The 16553-nt window shown below is 34.4% G+C and overlaps 2 protein-coding genes across 5 annotated transcripts; both read right to left on the minus strand.

Annotated features, from left to right (window-relative positions):
* Positions 1-256: 256 nt before the first annotated feature.
* LOC120255745 (hydroxyacylglutathione hydrolase 2, mitochondrial-like) lies at positions 257-6180 on the minus strand. The gene is made up of 9 exons (XM_039263508.1): positions 6084-6180; positions 5088-5273; positions 3963-4166; positions 3044-3167; positions 2047-2147; positions 1372-1446; positions 1181-1279; positions 865-1012; positions 257-644 (listed from the first exon to the last, which is right to left on the minus strand). The coding sequence occupies exons 1-8, from the start codon at positions 6132-6134 to the stop codon at positions 866-868; spliced, it is 987 nt and encodes a 328-aa protein (XP_039119442.1). The 5' UTR covers positions 6135-6180; the 3' UTR covers positions 257-644; position 865.
* Positions 6181-9064: 2884 nt separating this feature from the next.
* On the minus strand, positions 9065-14879 carry LOC120255743. 4 transcript variants are annotated; one of them, XM_039263505.1, is made up of 6 exons: positions 14411-14879; positions 13682-13757; positions 12559-13543; positions 11879-12145; positions 11669-11760; positions 9065-10328 (listed from the first exon to the last, which is right to left on the minus strand). In XM_039263505.1, exons 3-6 carry the CDS (start codon positions 13513-13515, stop codon positions 9488-9490), a joined length of 2157 nt encoding a protein of 718 aa, XP_039119439.1. In that variant the 5' UTR covers positions 13516-13543; positions 13682-13757; positions 14411-14879; the 3' UTR covers positions 9065-9487. The 4 variants fall into 4 exon arrangements, with proteins under 4 accessions (XP_039119439.1, XP_039119440.1, XP_039119438.1 ...); XM_039263506.1 differs by having other exon boundaries at positions 12559-13592; XM_039263504.1 differs by lacking the exon at positions 13682-13757.
* Positions 14880-16553: the final 1674 nt, after the last annotated feature.

The following is a 16553-nucleotide window of genomic DNA, read 5'->3' on the forward strand; positions in this document are numbered from 1 at the left end:
CAGGTGGGTCTGGTTGGTAGATAGCAAGTTGAACTAGAGATCTCAACAAAGATTGCTTTAAAAGAGAACAAAGCCACACCACATGCATGACCATAATTAAAAAAATATAAATAAAAAACATATAGTAACTTGATTAATAAATGGCATGCCATACAATCTTTGAAAAACAAATAATGGAAAGAGCTAAGTTACAAACCATAATTTGAAACCCTGAATTCAAATATAATTTCAATTTCTTAGAGATTGAGACCAGGACTTTGGACAGCAAATCACCGCAGCAATTGCATTTACATGCAATCAAGCATGAAACAAGTTCATCATTTGCTAGCATCAGTATCACAAGATTTTAAAAGAATGGCAAGCAAGCCTGCAGAGGTATGGATTATGTCCATTTGGACATTTTACAGGCTCATTTAACGAACACGAAAAACAGAAAATTGACTTTCAAATCCCTTTGATTCAGTAAATTAAGGGTATGATCTCATTTTTATCGTTGTATTTTCTATACAAAGCAAACTGATGCCTTACTCTGTTTCTTTGAACTTTTTTGTTGCATAAAGAATGTCTAGCAGTCTTGGACCGACTTCTCATGGTTAGATATCATCTTTCAAGATACACACAAACCAGCCTTGAAGTCCTTCTACCTGTTGAAAATTATAACATTCTAAATTTTGAGCAACAAGAAGTCAATTCATGTCCTTAACATGGTTTTTATGAGTTAAAAAAGAATGCATAGCTCTTAAAACTGAAATTATATGTTTCGAGGAAAATGAATGAACATAAACAAAGTGACACATAAAGAAGAGACCAAATAGTTCACTTAGCAAGAACTTAGAGAGAAAAAAAAAGGCCAAGGAGTACTACCTTAAAATCTATCCTTTGCCTGACGGATGATGCCTAATGCTTTTGCGTCACTTGCAGTTGCAGGAATATTTAGGATCTGCCGGATTTCTGGACTGGAAGTGCGGAGAAATGGATTGCACAACTTTTCCCTCTTTAGTGTTGTTGGAATCTGAGAGATCAATAATAGAAGGAATTATAAATCGATTGTACCGCTTATTGCAATCAAAATTCCTAAACAGATAGGAAAAGATTGATTTAGGTTAGCCTGATAATGCTACACAGCGACAAATAGTTATGACAAGTTAATAAATGGAATATATTTTCTTATGGTAATCACCGTTGGCAACTGCTTGCTTCGGAGTTGAGCTACTTCAGCTGCATAGGCTTGGAGAGCTTCATTATTAGGTTCTATGGACAGGGCAAACTTTGCATTACTCTGCCATGTTTGAAGAGATCATAAATATATCTAAATATACAAGAAATCAAACTTATATCTGTTCATGAAGACTTCAGGAAAGGGATCCATACCAGAGTATATTCATGCCCGCAATATACATTTGTATCATCTGGCAAAGAAAGAATCTTTTGAAGTGAAGAGTGCATCTGTGAGGATGTAAGAGAAATTAGTGCTCTGCATGATTGAAAAGTACATCAACAAACAAAACCCATAAATGAGGAAAAGCACAGTAAACCTTTCAATTGACAAATATAAATAAATAAATAATGATGATGATGACTTCTTCAAGTTTAATGCTCGCCAATCTACTGATTTTTTGAGAAAAATATTCACATAAAACTCAATTTCCAAGTTTAAAAAAAAACTTAATTTACACAAATGATTAAGCTCACCAGCAGACATGGACCAGTTACTGTACTATTTGAAATAAATTAGAGTACCCCAACAAACACATGAATTAAAAATTGGAATCGGGTTTATCCATATCCAACATCATTCATGTTCAAGGACATGCATCTACAAGGGGATGAATTTTTTTAAGAAACCTAAAGCTACAAACATTGTGTTTCCTCACTTTGATGATTCAATATAAAGCCACATAGTATTTGAAAGGAAATAATTTTATATTTCATACAAATATTAGTTTGCCAAAAAACCTTTTATTTAAATATTACTGAATAATCATGTCACTGATAAAAACAAAGTGCAGGACCATGAGATTGCTACATTGCAGTTAAAAAGAACACCTGTTCTGAGCTTCCTTCAAAAAGCTTGCCACATGATAAGCTAAACAATGTATCCCCTGTAAATACTGCTCTACATCCTGGAAAATAGTAACTAACATGGCCTGTGGAAATAACAGCAATAGATATTTAGCTTTAGCTTCATTAAGGTGTAAAGTGAAATAAATAATGATTAGCACATCATATGCCTCGTTGCTATAGTAAAAAAGTTTTAGCAAAGTTGAATTTTGCAACAGGCATTATTTATCTTAACAATTACTTGAGTTCAATTCTGCACTTTTATTTGGTTATTCAGCAAAAGCAGATCATGCATGGCATTTCTACAGTATAACAGCACAGTTTCTTCATTGCTAGGTCTTGATCAAGTAAAGACACAAAAGAAAGAAGATAAAGAATCTCTTTGAGGAGAAATGAATTATACATGTGTAAAAACACACGTTTATATATCAAGCATACATATACATAGACAGACAGTTTAGAACGCATCATTAAAAGTTGAACGGTTGCTTGTAGATATTTATGGAATAAAAATTAAAATCCAAACTGGGAGATATGATCTACATAAAAATTTCCCTTGATACCAAATCTCATAATATCCATCAGTCTAGAAATTAAAAGGTATAATCTAAAAAGAATCAGATATATCGCTCAAATTGTATATCCATAAATTTGATCTTGATCTACACATCTTAAAATATATATGCATTAAATTTCACCTCTTTTTTTTTTTAAACTCTATCATTTTTTTAGAACCTAGCACGGATAAGCAAAATAATTCAAACTTAATCAAATCCGGTGTCATAGGATTTTAGCATAAAGATCATTTCTACAAGTTTGGATTTTCATTTTGAATCTAAAAGGTATAAAAACCAACCGGAAGGATTCAAGGGTGAATCCAGCCAGTGGCATTCTATACTCTCTCTGTATATATGTTGCACAAATTCATAGTAAGAAACCAACTATTGAAGAAAAGAGAATGAAAGATGTCTTAGCTATTTACCTTTTGTATGGCCAGGAGTTTCCATCACAAGCACCTCATGGCTCGCAAACATCCACGATTCTCCATCATTAAGGGCAATGTCGATACCAGGAATTCTATCCTTGTCCTTGCTAAACCCAATCACCTAATCACGATTTCAAGACAAACGAAGGGTTGTAAGATTTAAGAAGGGAATGGTAGTCATTTACATGTTTACATTATCAAGGCCATTCAAAATATTGTTGCAGTAGTATTATTATCTATTTACTTCAAGATACTCATATATGTTGATGGCCATGATCCATTATTAAGCATTAAACCATCACACCAGAAGACTAATGTTGGGAAGTACCAATTTCCAAAATGTATGAGTAGCTATAAGGCTGGCCTTTAAAGGTAAATGTTATGTCTAGAAAGGAGTCTTTCTCTAAAAGTCAACCATAATTAAGAAAAGAAAGATACCTACCAATTAAACTGTAGTCTAAAATACCATAGATAGGGCAAATGGTTTGGCAAGTCAATACCAGGGAAACTCACACAAATGGGTATAGATAAAATATTCTAGGTTTTGCGGACGGGTAAGTAAGATCAGACCTATATCCCAACTTAGGGAGGTTAAACATGAATTCATTCACACCTAACAATCCTATTTCAGACAAAAACCACTAATGCAGGAAGTTGTTAAGCCTATTACAAAGAGCATTTTTCCTCTTCAACTCAAACAAACAAAAACAAACAAACAAAACAAAAAAAAAAAAAAAAACAAAAACAAAAAAACAAAAACAAAAACAAAAACAAAGAGGAATGTAAAACATAATCTAGTCAAATATTATTAAATTGCAAAGAACATTCTTCCCCTACAACTCAAAAAAATTACAAAGTGAAGAGGAATGTAAAACATAATCTAGTAAAATATTATTAAATGATATCACCACCATACCTTTGCACCATACCTTGCTTTCAGCTCCAGATTACCCCCAGTGTGATCATAATGATGATGAGTGTTAAGTATATAGGTCAAGTTTTGATTTTTTTGGTTTAGAGCATTTATAACAGGCAAAGCTTCTGAAGGGTCTACAACTCCAACAGTGCCTGTATCTGTGTCATGCAAAAGATATGCATAATTATCTTGGAGACATGGCACCTGAAAAAAATATGAAGGTGGTTCAATTAGTTCACGAGCATATTACAAGAATCCACTCAACATCGACTATTTGAACTAAGACAGATCCCCAAAAAGATGATCACTTGCCTGTGCTTCTTCAAGCAAAAATTTTGCACAATAGAAACAGTGATATAAACAAACATAATAGGAAAAATAGCATTGAGGATCAAATGTAAAATAACTAAGGTTTGCCAGAACAAATCAACCCCATTATTTCCACAAAATATGCATGAGTGAATGATGATACAGCAATGAGTAATGTTGCTTAAATCAGCCACATTTTCATCAGAATGAAACACATTATTTTTACATCTGATTATCTTGCAGCGCAAACCCTCAAACAAGATTTAGCAAAGTCCAGTTAAATTAAATTAAATTACTTGAGGCCTTATTTTATCTTGAAAATAACAATAAGAAAAAGGCACATCAATTAACCAATTTTCTTTGTGAACTTCCAGCATCTGCTTTGTAAACCACTGTAGCATGCCGTTTTCTATGGCATTTGCCCTAAAAATTCTAAAGGGAAAAAATCAACATCAACACTTCCAATATTAGCAATCTACCACACTTTGCATCAAGAATAACCAGAAGTGTTCAGATGATAAACTTTAAGGAAAATAACCATATCAGTCAACAGCATTACAAGCTTAATGAGGTCTAATGGTAGAATGTATAACTCAAAATTAGAGCAACATTAAAAGCGCAAAAACCATTTTAATCTTCTGAGAAATTATTAGCTTTCCAGCCACAAATAGAATTCAAAATTTGGAGCTCCCTATGTGCTAGAGAATAAGAGCATTAAGACAAAGAAAACAAGTACAGGCAATAAGATAAAATTGGCAGTTTTCATGTACAAGAACAGATAAAATCAAAAAGGTATGCAGGCAGAAGAAAACTCACCAACTGAACGTGCAATGAAGAGGCCATGCTTGTAATATTACACAAAAACTGTGAAACTCCAAAAGATTTGCAATCTCCACGCAATGTTTTGATAGGTCTTAGAAATAGAGTACCGACACCATACACCATCCGCTTCATTAACCATGGTTTTCTCATGTTTGGACACATGCTGGCCTGCTGGCTCACCTAAAAGAAAGGGTTACTTTATCACTAAAGCATTATGAATGGTTAAAGCACATTTGGAATAGGATGAAACCATTCCACATACCCCCTACACTAAATGGGTTTTTTGACAACCATATAAATACTCAATGATGCAGAGAGAAAAACATAAATAAATTAAAATTGATGAAATAATCAGAAACACATGATGAAGGTTGCATTCATCAAGATTCACCAGATGTCACATAGAACCACAGCTTTCTACACAAAATATAGGCTGTTGCACTTAGATCCTTGTAAATCCAAGGCAATACAATCAGATTGTACAGTAAAAACACACCTTAGTAATAACAAGGCAATGCAAATTTCTCAACTTTCTGCATATAATATATATATATATATTCTATAAGACAAAACCAACACCTACCAAACAAACATTATCCGATCCTTGTGAAAGCATTACACGCAAACCATTAAAACCAAATAACCACAGTAAGATTCATCACAATCCGCACAATAACAACGAACATTTTAGATCTCATCCCTTGCAGAACTAATCCCAGTACCGCAGCTCCCGCGTACATTCATCCAAGATCCCAATTTGAATTCTCAGACAATCCAATAAAACCTCAAAAATTAAAACAAAAACCAAAAACTACGCCCCCACCTTCCTCACCAGTACAATTTGCATCAAAACAGAAGGAACAACAACAATTCAACACAAAACAACCAAAAAGCGAGAATACATCACAATAACCAACGAAACGCGAAGGAGATTGGATGAAAATCGGATAGAAATTGATAGTAAAAAGGGGAAGGAGAAGAGGATCGAACCCTAGAGCACGGGAGCGAAGAGACGAGCGAAGACGAGAGCTTGGCGAGCATTGTCCTTCGCTTTCGCTCTATGCTTTGGTGGGTGAGCGAAGTACTGTTTTCGGTGACCATTGATTTTTATTACTAAGAATTTTTATAACAAATAATAATTAAAAATAAAAAATACTAACAATTATAATTGTGTGAATATATGTGTGTGTGTGAGAGGAATTTTAAGGCGGATAGATATTGAAAATCATTGTTTATAAATATCCTATTTTCTTTATAATTCTTTTTTAATAAAATTTGGAGAGTTTTGCTAGGGTCGGGCTTACCCATCTGATCCTATCCGATTTGGAGTAAAACGGGCTTGGACATAAATTATGTTAATGCGGGCCGGGTCCAAACATAAAATTTTAGACAACTAGATCTTTTTACTTCTAAAATTTTAAAAACTCATAATCTTAAGCCTAATTTTTCAAAAACTTCAAACATATATATTTTTTTATATTAAGACTTAAATCTTTGTATGATTTGAGTTGAGTCTTTGACATTAGTTTTTTTTTCTATTTAATGTGAATTAAATTATTTTTATATAATTTAATATTTGAGTGAACTTAAATATAGCTTATAAAATTCAGATAAATTTGGGCATCCTGACATTTTAATTTTAAAATAAATCAGGTTTGGAGAAGTTAAGTTTTTCAAGATTTAAAACTGTCTAACAACAAATTTATCTTTTAATAGTGCGGATTTTTGCCACCCCTATCCCCTTGGACCCTTACAAAATACCATTATTTATTTTATTTATATATTCTTGTGATAAAAAATCATTGGAAGGTTTATTTTAGCTAATAAAATTTTAGTATAAGAAAACAATAATGGCATAATGATGTTTTTTTAACTATTAATTAAAGTCTGATTACATGTCCCTATATATTAATATTTGTGAGTTAGATAGAGCAAGTAGCTTATAATTACCGATAGGATTTGAATCATCACCTTTTGTCTTTTAAGTTGGGAAAAAATGAAATACCGCTACTCTATTAGAGAGGTGATAAATAAAGATTTTGTTTTTACTTAGATAATGAAATAAATGTTGTTGAATTTATTTTTTTTAAAAAAACTGCTTCTTTTACAACGTAAATATTTTTTAAAATACTTTTGGTTTTTTTATAAATAAAAAATAGGGTTTTTGGTAGAAACATTTCCAAATACAAGGGTTTATAACTTATTTCATATAAATAAAGCCAAACAACAGGTAAAAATCCTAGAAGGTCACCAAACTATGAACAAATATCAAAATGGATACCAACCTTTAATTCATATCTTTTTTAATACCACACTATGATTTCATTTCAACGGGAGAGTACTCGTTTATTTCCGATGAGAAATTGATGACATGGCCGCCAGAACAACCACGTGGCATAGATTTTGACAAATGATTTGCTTATGTGAGGATAGTTAAATCAATTAATCCATGTAAGCATTTTTTTTTTTTTACCACATCAACCTCCCACCCTTCTTCTTCTTCTTCTTCTTCTTCATCTGCTGCCCTCTGTTCTTCCTCTTAATCTCATGATTTTCATATTCTCCTTCTTGTACTTCATCTTCTTGCTTCGGCCTCAAAGTTATCCTTTTCACTTGGCTCTCCTCCCCTTCCACCACCAAGCTTGAATTCGTTACTGGCTCGCCAAAGCTCTTGTCATACCCTCCTCCTTCATCTACTCCTCCAGCACTGGTGGTGGTGTCCTCTAAGGCACCACTTGCGAAGCCATTCTCTGCACCATGCTCACCGCCCATGAAAAAACATTCACCCTCACCAATCATCACTGTGCCTCCGACCTAGAATTCTACTCCTCCGACCGAGCCCATTCCTCCTTTCAAAAGCTGCCAAGATCACCGGCATCCTCCCCTCCAACTTCCGCTCTCTCCCCCACTTCCTCTTCTACCTTCTTTTCTTTCTCTCATTCTTTTCTCCGGCAAACAATCTCCAAAGATTTTTCCTCCGGCCTCATCCTTTTCTTCATCTGCATAACTGCGCCACCGTCAGCACAACCTCATCCACTGTCGTTGACTTTATCATAAAGCCCTCACTGTGATTTTGTGTTCAGATTTGAGAAGTGAAAAAAAATAAAAAGGAGGAAAAGAAGAAAAAGAAGGACAAAACCAGGAGATTGAGATTGAGAATGAGAAGGCATGAGACGAAGAAGATGAGGGGGAAGAAGAGGAGTGGGCGGGATGGTGATGTGGTCACAAATGGGGTGAGGTGGATTAAAAAGGGTGATGAGGATTATAACATCCTCGCTGGCATTTCCACATAAGCAAATGAGCTGTGATAAACTGGTCCACGTGATCGGACCGGTGGCCTCGTCAGAAAATTATCACCGGAAATAAATGAGTACCCTCCCATCAAAACGAAATCAAATTATGGTACTCAAAAATATACGAATTAAAGTTGGGAATCCCTTTTGATATTTGGCAATAGTTTGGTGACCTCACAGGAAATTTACCCGCCAAACAACACTAAATATTTTCATAAGTAAATCAAACAGTTTTGTATTTGGACGAGTTTTCATAGTATTCCTTGTTCTTAAAAATTTTAGATATTATTTTGGTCTTCTCCCACCCGTTGTGGGTGCACAGCCCACGCGGATCTTCACATTGGCCAAGTGAGGACTCATGAATGGTTTGTATTGTCTCCGTATGCATGCACATGACTGTATATACGCTTGTAGCATATTGTCAAAATCAAAAATTAGTTTGATCTCAAAAAACTAGACCAAGTGTTTGTTTTGAACATCTTAAAGTATTTTTTCTGCTATTCTGGCATAAAATGTTCCACTGGTGCCTTTTCTTTAAATATACATTCCAAACTGCACTAGAAACGCTTCTTTTGTATAATAAGTGAAAAGAGAGATCAAAGTTCAATGAGCATTTCAGTAGACAAATTAACTATGTCTCATTTGCATTTCGTTACACACTATTTTGATTTTGAGCTCTAATAAATCAATTGCAGACACTTTGCTTTCACAAAAAAAAATAGAATGCAAACAATCTGATGATCATAGAACACAAATACATACAATTGCTTCATTGTGTTTCATATAACTCCGCTTGTAAGATCTAAAGCCGATAATACGCCACAACACACCACACGACACGATCAACACAAGATGTGTATCCGCCAATAACTACCGAAGAGAACCAACGCATGAAAACCAAAACCTCACCTCCAAATCAAATCTTGCCGAAGAAGAACCATAAATTATAAGAATGACTCCAATGCTGATAATTAAATTTGCTCTGTTGTCTGCTGAGTATATCTCAGAAATTAACTGCATCATGTGTGCCAAGAAGTTATCGAGTTTTGGATGTGCCTCTACATATGTATGATACACGGTGAGCTGAACAAACAGCAGAGATCATCCTTTCCGTCCAGGACGGTCATCGTCCTTTGCACTGCCACTTCCTAGAGCCACTGCTGCAGATTCCACATGAGTTAGAAGGTACTCGTAAATCTTCTTCCTTAACCGTTCTATCGTTTCAATAGGGACTTCCTCCCTATCTCCGTCTTCGTCTTCTCTCCTTCCAATTTCATCTAGCCAATCATTGACCTTCTTGAGCTGTGATAGCATTCCCGCAACTCGCTCTCTGTCTCTTGGTCCTGGATCATTAACATCTGCGTCCAAAAATCGCTCAACAAACCCCAAGAACCAGCTCCTAGATTCATCATCTAATGCTCTTGCTAAATCAGTCTTTTCCTCTAGACCTCCACCACGTGACCAAGCCTGAGGGAGCAATGGCGGTGGCGCACGTGCCTTTCCTCTTGATGTAACTGCTGATTTTGATGGAGTAGAAGCTGATGAAAGCCGAGGTTTAACTTTGGATGAAGTAGGTTTAGTTGGGCTATCAAGGATGACCGTCAATGAAGAAAAAGAGGAGACCGATGATGAAGTGGATGTTTGGTTACTACTTTTGTGCTCGTAGAGGGAGAACGGAGAGAGGTCAGTGGCGAGTGCAGCATTGATCCATGAAGTGGCACGCTTGCGTTTGTCTGATGAGACCTTGAGGGCTTCCTCAGAGATGGAGGGTTCGTTGTTACTTGCAGATTGGTCAGACGAGGTGTCAGACGGCAGGAAGGTCTTGAGGAGGGAGTCCGCGACGAGACCGGCGCGATTGAGGGTGGAATGGAGAGTTAGAAACTGCTCCACTGCTGGTTGGGGGTTATCTTCCTTTGCAGTTGAACTTAGCTCTGCATACATACTGTTAAACACAGTTAGTAAATGGACAATCATGTATAATTGTATACATCATACAGCTATGGATCATCAATATGTTGAATCTAATAGTGCATCAAGGATTAAGATGTTTAGCAAATTTGTGTGGTCTCCTATGTTTGCCATGTATTGCTCCAAATAAAACTTTCCACTCTGACATAACTTTGCATGGAAAACAGATGGATTTCTGAAGTTATGAACACTGAACCGCAAACTACACTGGCAAATTTTACTAATATTTTCATCTGATTCACTGTTTGTAATATCTTTTACATATATAAGACACTACATATAACATCTCAACTGACATCAAAAGACTTGGTTTACAAACCAATATTTCCTAAGATTGTTTCAATGTTCTATTCTCAAATTTGTTTTATCAAGAAAACAAAAAACTTCGTCCTTGTTTGAAAAGAAAACTCAAAAGCCATCATTCAACCTGTCTCCTACCACATTAGTGAAACCTTGAAAGAAGTTAGAAAATATAATAGTTATAAAAAATGATCAGTAAAATAAAGATAAACTAAAACAATCTATGAATTCCTAAGAGAATTTAGATACATCAGGAGGTTCATACTCGTAGATTTTTGAAAACCGGTAAAACCTTTAGTAGTAACCAGATTATTCACTGAAGAGGCAGTTTGGTTCTAAAACAGAGCCGCATATTGATATTCAGCTTTCACAGCTTTGATTTCAATTGGGTTTTCAATTTTCAAAATTAAAAAAAAAAAATAGAAACTTGGGAAACAAAAAAAGGAAGAATATGAAGACACAATTAGGCAGCACTGTCCATGGCGTTATTTTCTTTGCGGTTTCATAGAAAACTAAGTCAGCATTTCTTGTTAAAAAAAAAAAACAAGAATCAATTGGAACTTTGAATACAATCACATTGCTCAAAACTGAAGAGGAAAACAACATTGCTAAGTTAAGCAATCACCTTTATGGTTTGAATCAAAATAAAAGAAGGCACAAAACATCATTATATAAACAATCACTTGTACCAGCCAGAATCAAAACGGTTGGTGCGACCGCTTGCAATAGTAGATGAAATTTGAGACAGAAAATCAAACAAAATCTGAAGTTCATTTTCATCCAGCTTTGCGGACTGAGTTTTACCAAAATTACATTACTTGATGCTTATGCAATTAAATCAAAATAAAGTAATAGGTGCAAACTGAAAGTTTCAATATCTGATTATCTTCTTATATATAAGCTGGAGTATGTAGGGCAAAATTTAATGGTGTTAAAACAAAATGATCTTTGGGCTGAAAACTATGGAGAAGCGGAAAATTATCTCAATAAATGTATTAGTGTAATCATTCTTACCTCAAGCACCGGATTATACTTTCAGCAGCAGAAGCTTCTTGCATGGCTTCAATAGCAGCAAATTGAGATGCATCTCTATACTTCAAAACTTCCTAAAAGAAAAGAATGATCAGAAAAATAAATAACCAAACATAAAAAGAATGAAGAAAAGCATATTTTCAAAAAGAAAGTAGATCCCAGACAAGACTGCACAAAATACAGAAACGACACCTTTCCAAGTTTCGCCAGAGGAGGTGGTAGTGATGCCCAAGAGTCACTGTGATTGCTCCATTTTCTACTAGGACTGACTTTGACTAAACTACCGAGGTTTAGGCCAGTGGCACCTTCTGGTGTTTTCTTTACACCATGAGAACGTTGTTTGTTGGACTTATCACCATCATCTGAAGCACCAGTTGAATTTGCTTTCTTCTGGGGAGTTTGGAACCTGGTATCTTCCTTAGGTTGCGGCTTTTCACTTGCTATAGATTTTCGAGGAACCTGCAGAATAAAAACATAGCAAGATGAACTCCAATGTGATTATGGATGCAGTTCCAAATTCTAATCTTTACCCTCCGTTTTCTAATCATTCGAATCAATAGTAAGAAAGGAAAAAAAAATAACAGTAACAAATGAACAACATAATATAAAAAACATAACTAGAAGCAAAAGTTATTTTGTTTTATCTTCTGGATAATGAAAACTCAATCCATGGGTAGAAAATGCATAATTGATGTCAGAATTTGTCATCCAATAGAAGTTCCACAGGCATATTAATATGGCCTTATCCAAACAATGCCATCTTTTGATAATGGAAGCATTCATAAACATGTATAAGACAGCATTGAGCATCAACAAGTTAGAAATTCATATAAATAAATGCAATTCAACTCCAAATGGATGAGAATCCTTACAGAAGAGCTTCGACTCTCAGATTTGATCTCAATTTTTGAGCTCCTTGAGTTGGATTTATCCCTTACTTTTGTCTCCATGTTACCTTCCCAGCTTTTTCTCAAAGCCTTAGGCCCTGGTTCAATCCCCGGTAACATATTCCCAATTGAATTTGCTACAGACGTCTTTCTGCCAGCAGTGGTCGCCTTCAAAACAGAAGCTGCCCTCTCCAACAAACCCATCTTCAAAGAGTTACCCTTCTCTGTCCCTTTAACTTTTGCTTGCTGTTTGATTTCTTTGGAGAACTTCTCAAATGATGCAGGAAGTGAATAACAACTTGTAGGAGACGAGGGGATTGACCTTGAGCTCGCTGATTTTGACTTCACACCAATAGGATCCCTTTTCTCCACTTTGCAATTTGCAACTTGTTTCATGACTAAAGAGTTCGACTTACTGACCGATGGTTTGTTCTTCTCTGCCTTCTCCACTTTACTAGTTCCATTTGTTTTCCCGACATTATTCCTCTCTTTGTCAATTTTTTCTGTAGATCGGTTACTATCAGTCTTGATACCATTTGATAGTTTCAATTTGTCCATATTCAGAAAACCCAAAGAATGAGTAGCTACAAGATCTTCAGGGCTCCCAACGCATGGATGGCGGCCAGGGACAACCCTCACACCTTTAAGGATAGGCACAGGGGACGCTCCTTCCAGCCGTTCGACATGAATAAACTGACCCAATTGGATCTTATCACTCAAGATGAGATCAACATGCTCATCAGGCAGAGATACATAAGTAGCATGAGATGAATCAGAGACCTTTAGGTAAAATCCTTTGTTAGAATAGAGATCACCGCCAGCGAGGGCGGGAACAATACTGACAACCTGGAGAAGCGACGACCGATGTTCACCAGCAACCTTAACATCAGTGTTCATATGCTGAAGAAGCTTAAGAAGGACACCGGGCACCAATGCAGCCATACTGTTTGTAACTAAATGATCCAAAATTCTGAAAGACGAACACAAACACAAATGTATTTGTCCTCAGGCTTGCATACCTTAGATTCACACATATTGCAAAATAATATTATGTTTGAACAAATCCATCATATGTTGCTCCAATGCAAAATCTATGTTTCAATTTTACCAGCATTTGAGCAGAATCATCCTTGACAAAGAAAACTACAAGTTATATTGCCCAAATGCAACAGCACTCATCAAATCTGAAATGCAAATGGAGCAAAAAGTGGGAAGCAATGAGGAAACAAATTTGGATCAGAGCATTCTAGATAATATAAAGGACAAAATAAGCAAGATCAATGTCTTACATCAAAACTTGAAAACTCAATGAAGATATAATACATCCGAATAAAAATGAAATACAAGAATTCAAGTTTGAAATACAAACATATCCTAAAAGACAAAAACTTTTGATTGAATAGGACAATATATAACTTTCTAATGGATCCAAAATGGACTTCATCTCCAGTGAATGCATTTGGACATTTGGGACAAAATATCAAATTTATTCCCTAGTATACATTCTTCAATGCAGAATGATACAGAGGAAGAACCAGATCTCAAGTTCCAAACCAATCTCATTCTAGAAAAGATCAAAACTGACACCACTAAATCATTAAAAAAAAACAAAAAGAAAAGAAAGAAAGAAAGAAAGAAAAAAACCACTTCAAAGAAAGGGAAACGAAAGATGTTTGCATGGATCTCTCTCATAAACCAATACCAATCTTCTCCAAAGTCCAAATTTTTTCCCCAACAAATCTCCCAAAACAATGACAAAAAGACCACCTAATCATACGAATCACAACCATCAAAACAACACAATGCAAGCAAGAAGCAGAGAAGAAAAAGATCCAACCTTGATGCTATCAGCTCACCAGCAATCCATAAGCCTACTGGGGCATACAATCCTCAACCCTTCCTCCCCAGATTTCTCCATCCAAAAAAACAGAATCTCCAGATTGAAAGACGGAATCTTTTGTACAGCCTTTGTCTCAAAACCCTATGGTCCATAACATCCTTCAAACCACTTCTCAACCAAAAACAAAAAATCAACCAAAAAAAAGAGCACAAATCACCAAAAATAAAAAAATAAACAAAAAAAAACTGCCAGATTGAGCTCCTCACTCAAACAAAACACAACAACACAAACTCAATGGAAAAACGGGAGCAAATGGAGCAAAGATTAGAACTTTATGATTGGAAAATGGGCCATTGGCAAAGAAAAACACAAAGTGCAGAAGAGCAGGGGGAGGAGAAGAGAGAATGTCACTCTCGATGTGGGTTTTGCTAAGGATTAAACAATTTGAGGGGTCCTTGGACAGTGAGGTATGAGAGATTCTTTAATCAATGGTTTATACTTTTGGATATATGCACTTGTTTGTTACTGGATGGTATTATTATGTATTTATTTATTTGTAGAGAAGTGCAAAGCATATGCCACTTCTATATATTAATATATATATATATATATATATTTTTCTTATAATTATTTTATCACTTGGATTTGTCATTTGCTTCTGAGGTGTTGTTGTATGCATGTGGCTTTGTTTGAACTCATTAAAAGAAAACATATGTATATATTTTTTATTAATTAAAACCATCTTGCTTGAGCATGTGGATGAAAACCTTTCACTTCTTTGGAAAGAGTGGTAGAAATTTTGTAATTTGGGGAAGTGGGAAAGTAGGAAGATGGGGAAGTGGGAAGGGGGAAGTTGGACTTTTGGATGGGAAGTGAAGTTTCGGTGAAATTAAATTGATTTTTTTTTTCTTTCATATTTTTTGTGGAGTTGGTGTGTAAGTGTGTTCTCCAAATGAAGTAATTAGTAATTTTTATTTTGACTTTTATTTGTTTTATTTTTATAAAATGGGTTGTTGGGTGTAAGTTACCAAGCATCAATCAAACAGTAGTGTTTTAGAATTTAATTATTTATATAAATATATTTATTTTTTTAAATAAACACTTATAACCTAGCAGTATTATATAAAAAAAAATTGAAAGTATGTCTTTTAAAGATTTCATATTCAAAAATTCTTGAAAAAATTAGTGATTACATATCACAGTTTGTGGGTGTGATTTGCAACCTCAAATCTATTGTCTAAAAAAATAATAAATATAAATAAATATTTATTAGCAATTAAAATTTACTTTTCAAATTTGATAAAACTCTAAATTAAAAATTTTAGCTTACTTTTCTTTTCCATTTAATTTAAACATTTATTTATATACTGAGCTTAAGTACAATCTTGTTAATGTAAACTATTAAAAGATGATTATTGTTTCTTATGTTGCATACAATTAGAACTATAAAAAATAACTTGTAAATTGCACCAAAAGATGACCCCATAGTTTGAAACCATTCATTGTTTCTAAATAAAAATCTTATATTTCCAAAAAAAAAAAAATTAGGGAAAAGCATTTGTAAGAGAATATAATGGGGCCTATATAGATATTATGTGTCTTTAAAATAGTTGCAATTATCTTGGATTCATTTAATTGCTTGTACAGATATGTTAAATTATGATAAGATCCCCCTAATTCTTTCAATTTCATGAATAATCCCTGCTTTTCAAATAATTTATTATTTTTAAATTCAATTTTTATATGACATTAGTAAATGATTCTTACTTTTTCTCACCGCAACCTCAACCACAACCAGACCAATTAGAAAAATAATTTAAGAGAAATCAAATTTAATATTAGGAGTGTGAATGTTTTCGTTAATGTCTATTTTACTCCATTGAAAGAGTTTTCTATTGGATAATAGAAAATCATCTCTAGAATATGACAAAACTAAGAAAATATAGACAACAAAATTTGAGTTTAAACTCTAAAAAAAATTATATAAACAAGGAAGAAAATTAGTGTCTTAAATTCTAAAATTGCACGCCTTTTATAATCTTTATTTGGAATAGTTGTGGCTCTTCAAATGATTGTTCCAAGCATTTGAATGTAATTGTTATAATTTGGATAAATTTTTTTATACGATATCAAACTATAA

The sequence above is a fragment of the Dioscorea cayenensis genome, unplaced genomic scaffold (genome assembly GCF_009730915.1).
Source record: "Dioscorea cayenensis subsp. rotundata cultivar TDr96_F1 unplaced genomic scaffold, TDr96_F1_v2_PseudoChromosome.rev07_lg8_w22 25.fasta BLBR01001181.1, whole genome shotgun sequence".
NCBI classification, from domain to species: Eukaryota; Viridiplantae; Streptophyta; class Magnoliopsida; order Dioscoreales; family Dioscoreaceae; genus Dioscorea; species Dioscorea cayenensis.

Bases quoted from the DNA above. Each gene is read 5' to 3' on its own strand.
- LOC120255743 (XM_039263504.1), bottom strand. From the start codon at position 13,515: ATGGCTGCATTGGTGCCCGGTGTCCTTCTTAAGCTTCTTCAGCATATG. The intron at 12,146-12,558 runs GTAAGGATTCTC...TTTATTCTGCAG, and splicing joins CTGAGAGTCGAAGCTCTTCT to GTTCCTCGAAAATCTATAGC. The intron at 11,761-11,878 runs GTGTCGTTTCTG...CTTTTCTTTTAG, and splicing joins CTCTGGCGAAACTTGGAAAG to GAAGTTTTGAAGTATAGAGA.
- LOC120255745 (XM_039263508.1), bottom strand. From the start codon at position 6,134: ATGCTCGCCAAGCTCTCGTCTTCGCTCGTCTCTTCGCTCCCGTGCTCT. The intron at 1,447-2,046 runs GTGTTCTTTTTA...ACATCCTCACAG, and splicing joins TTGAAGGAAGCTCAGAACAG to ATGCACTCTTCACTTCAAAA. The intron at 1,280-1,371 runs GTATGGATCCCT...CAAACATGGCAG, and splicing joins GCGGGCATGAATATACTCTG to AGTAATGCAAAGTTTGCCCT.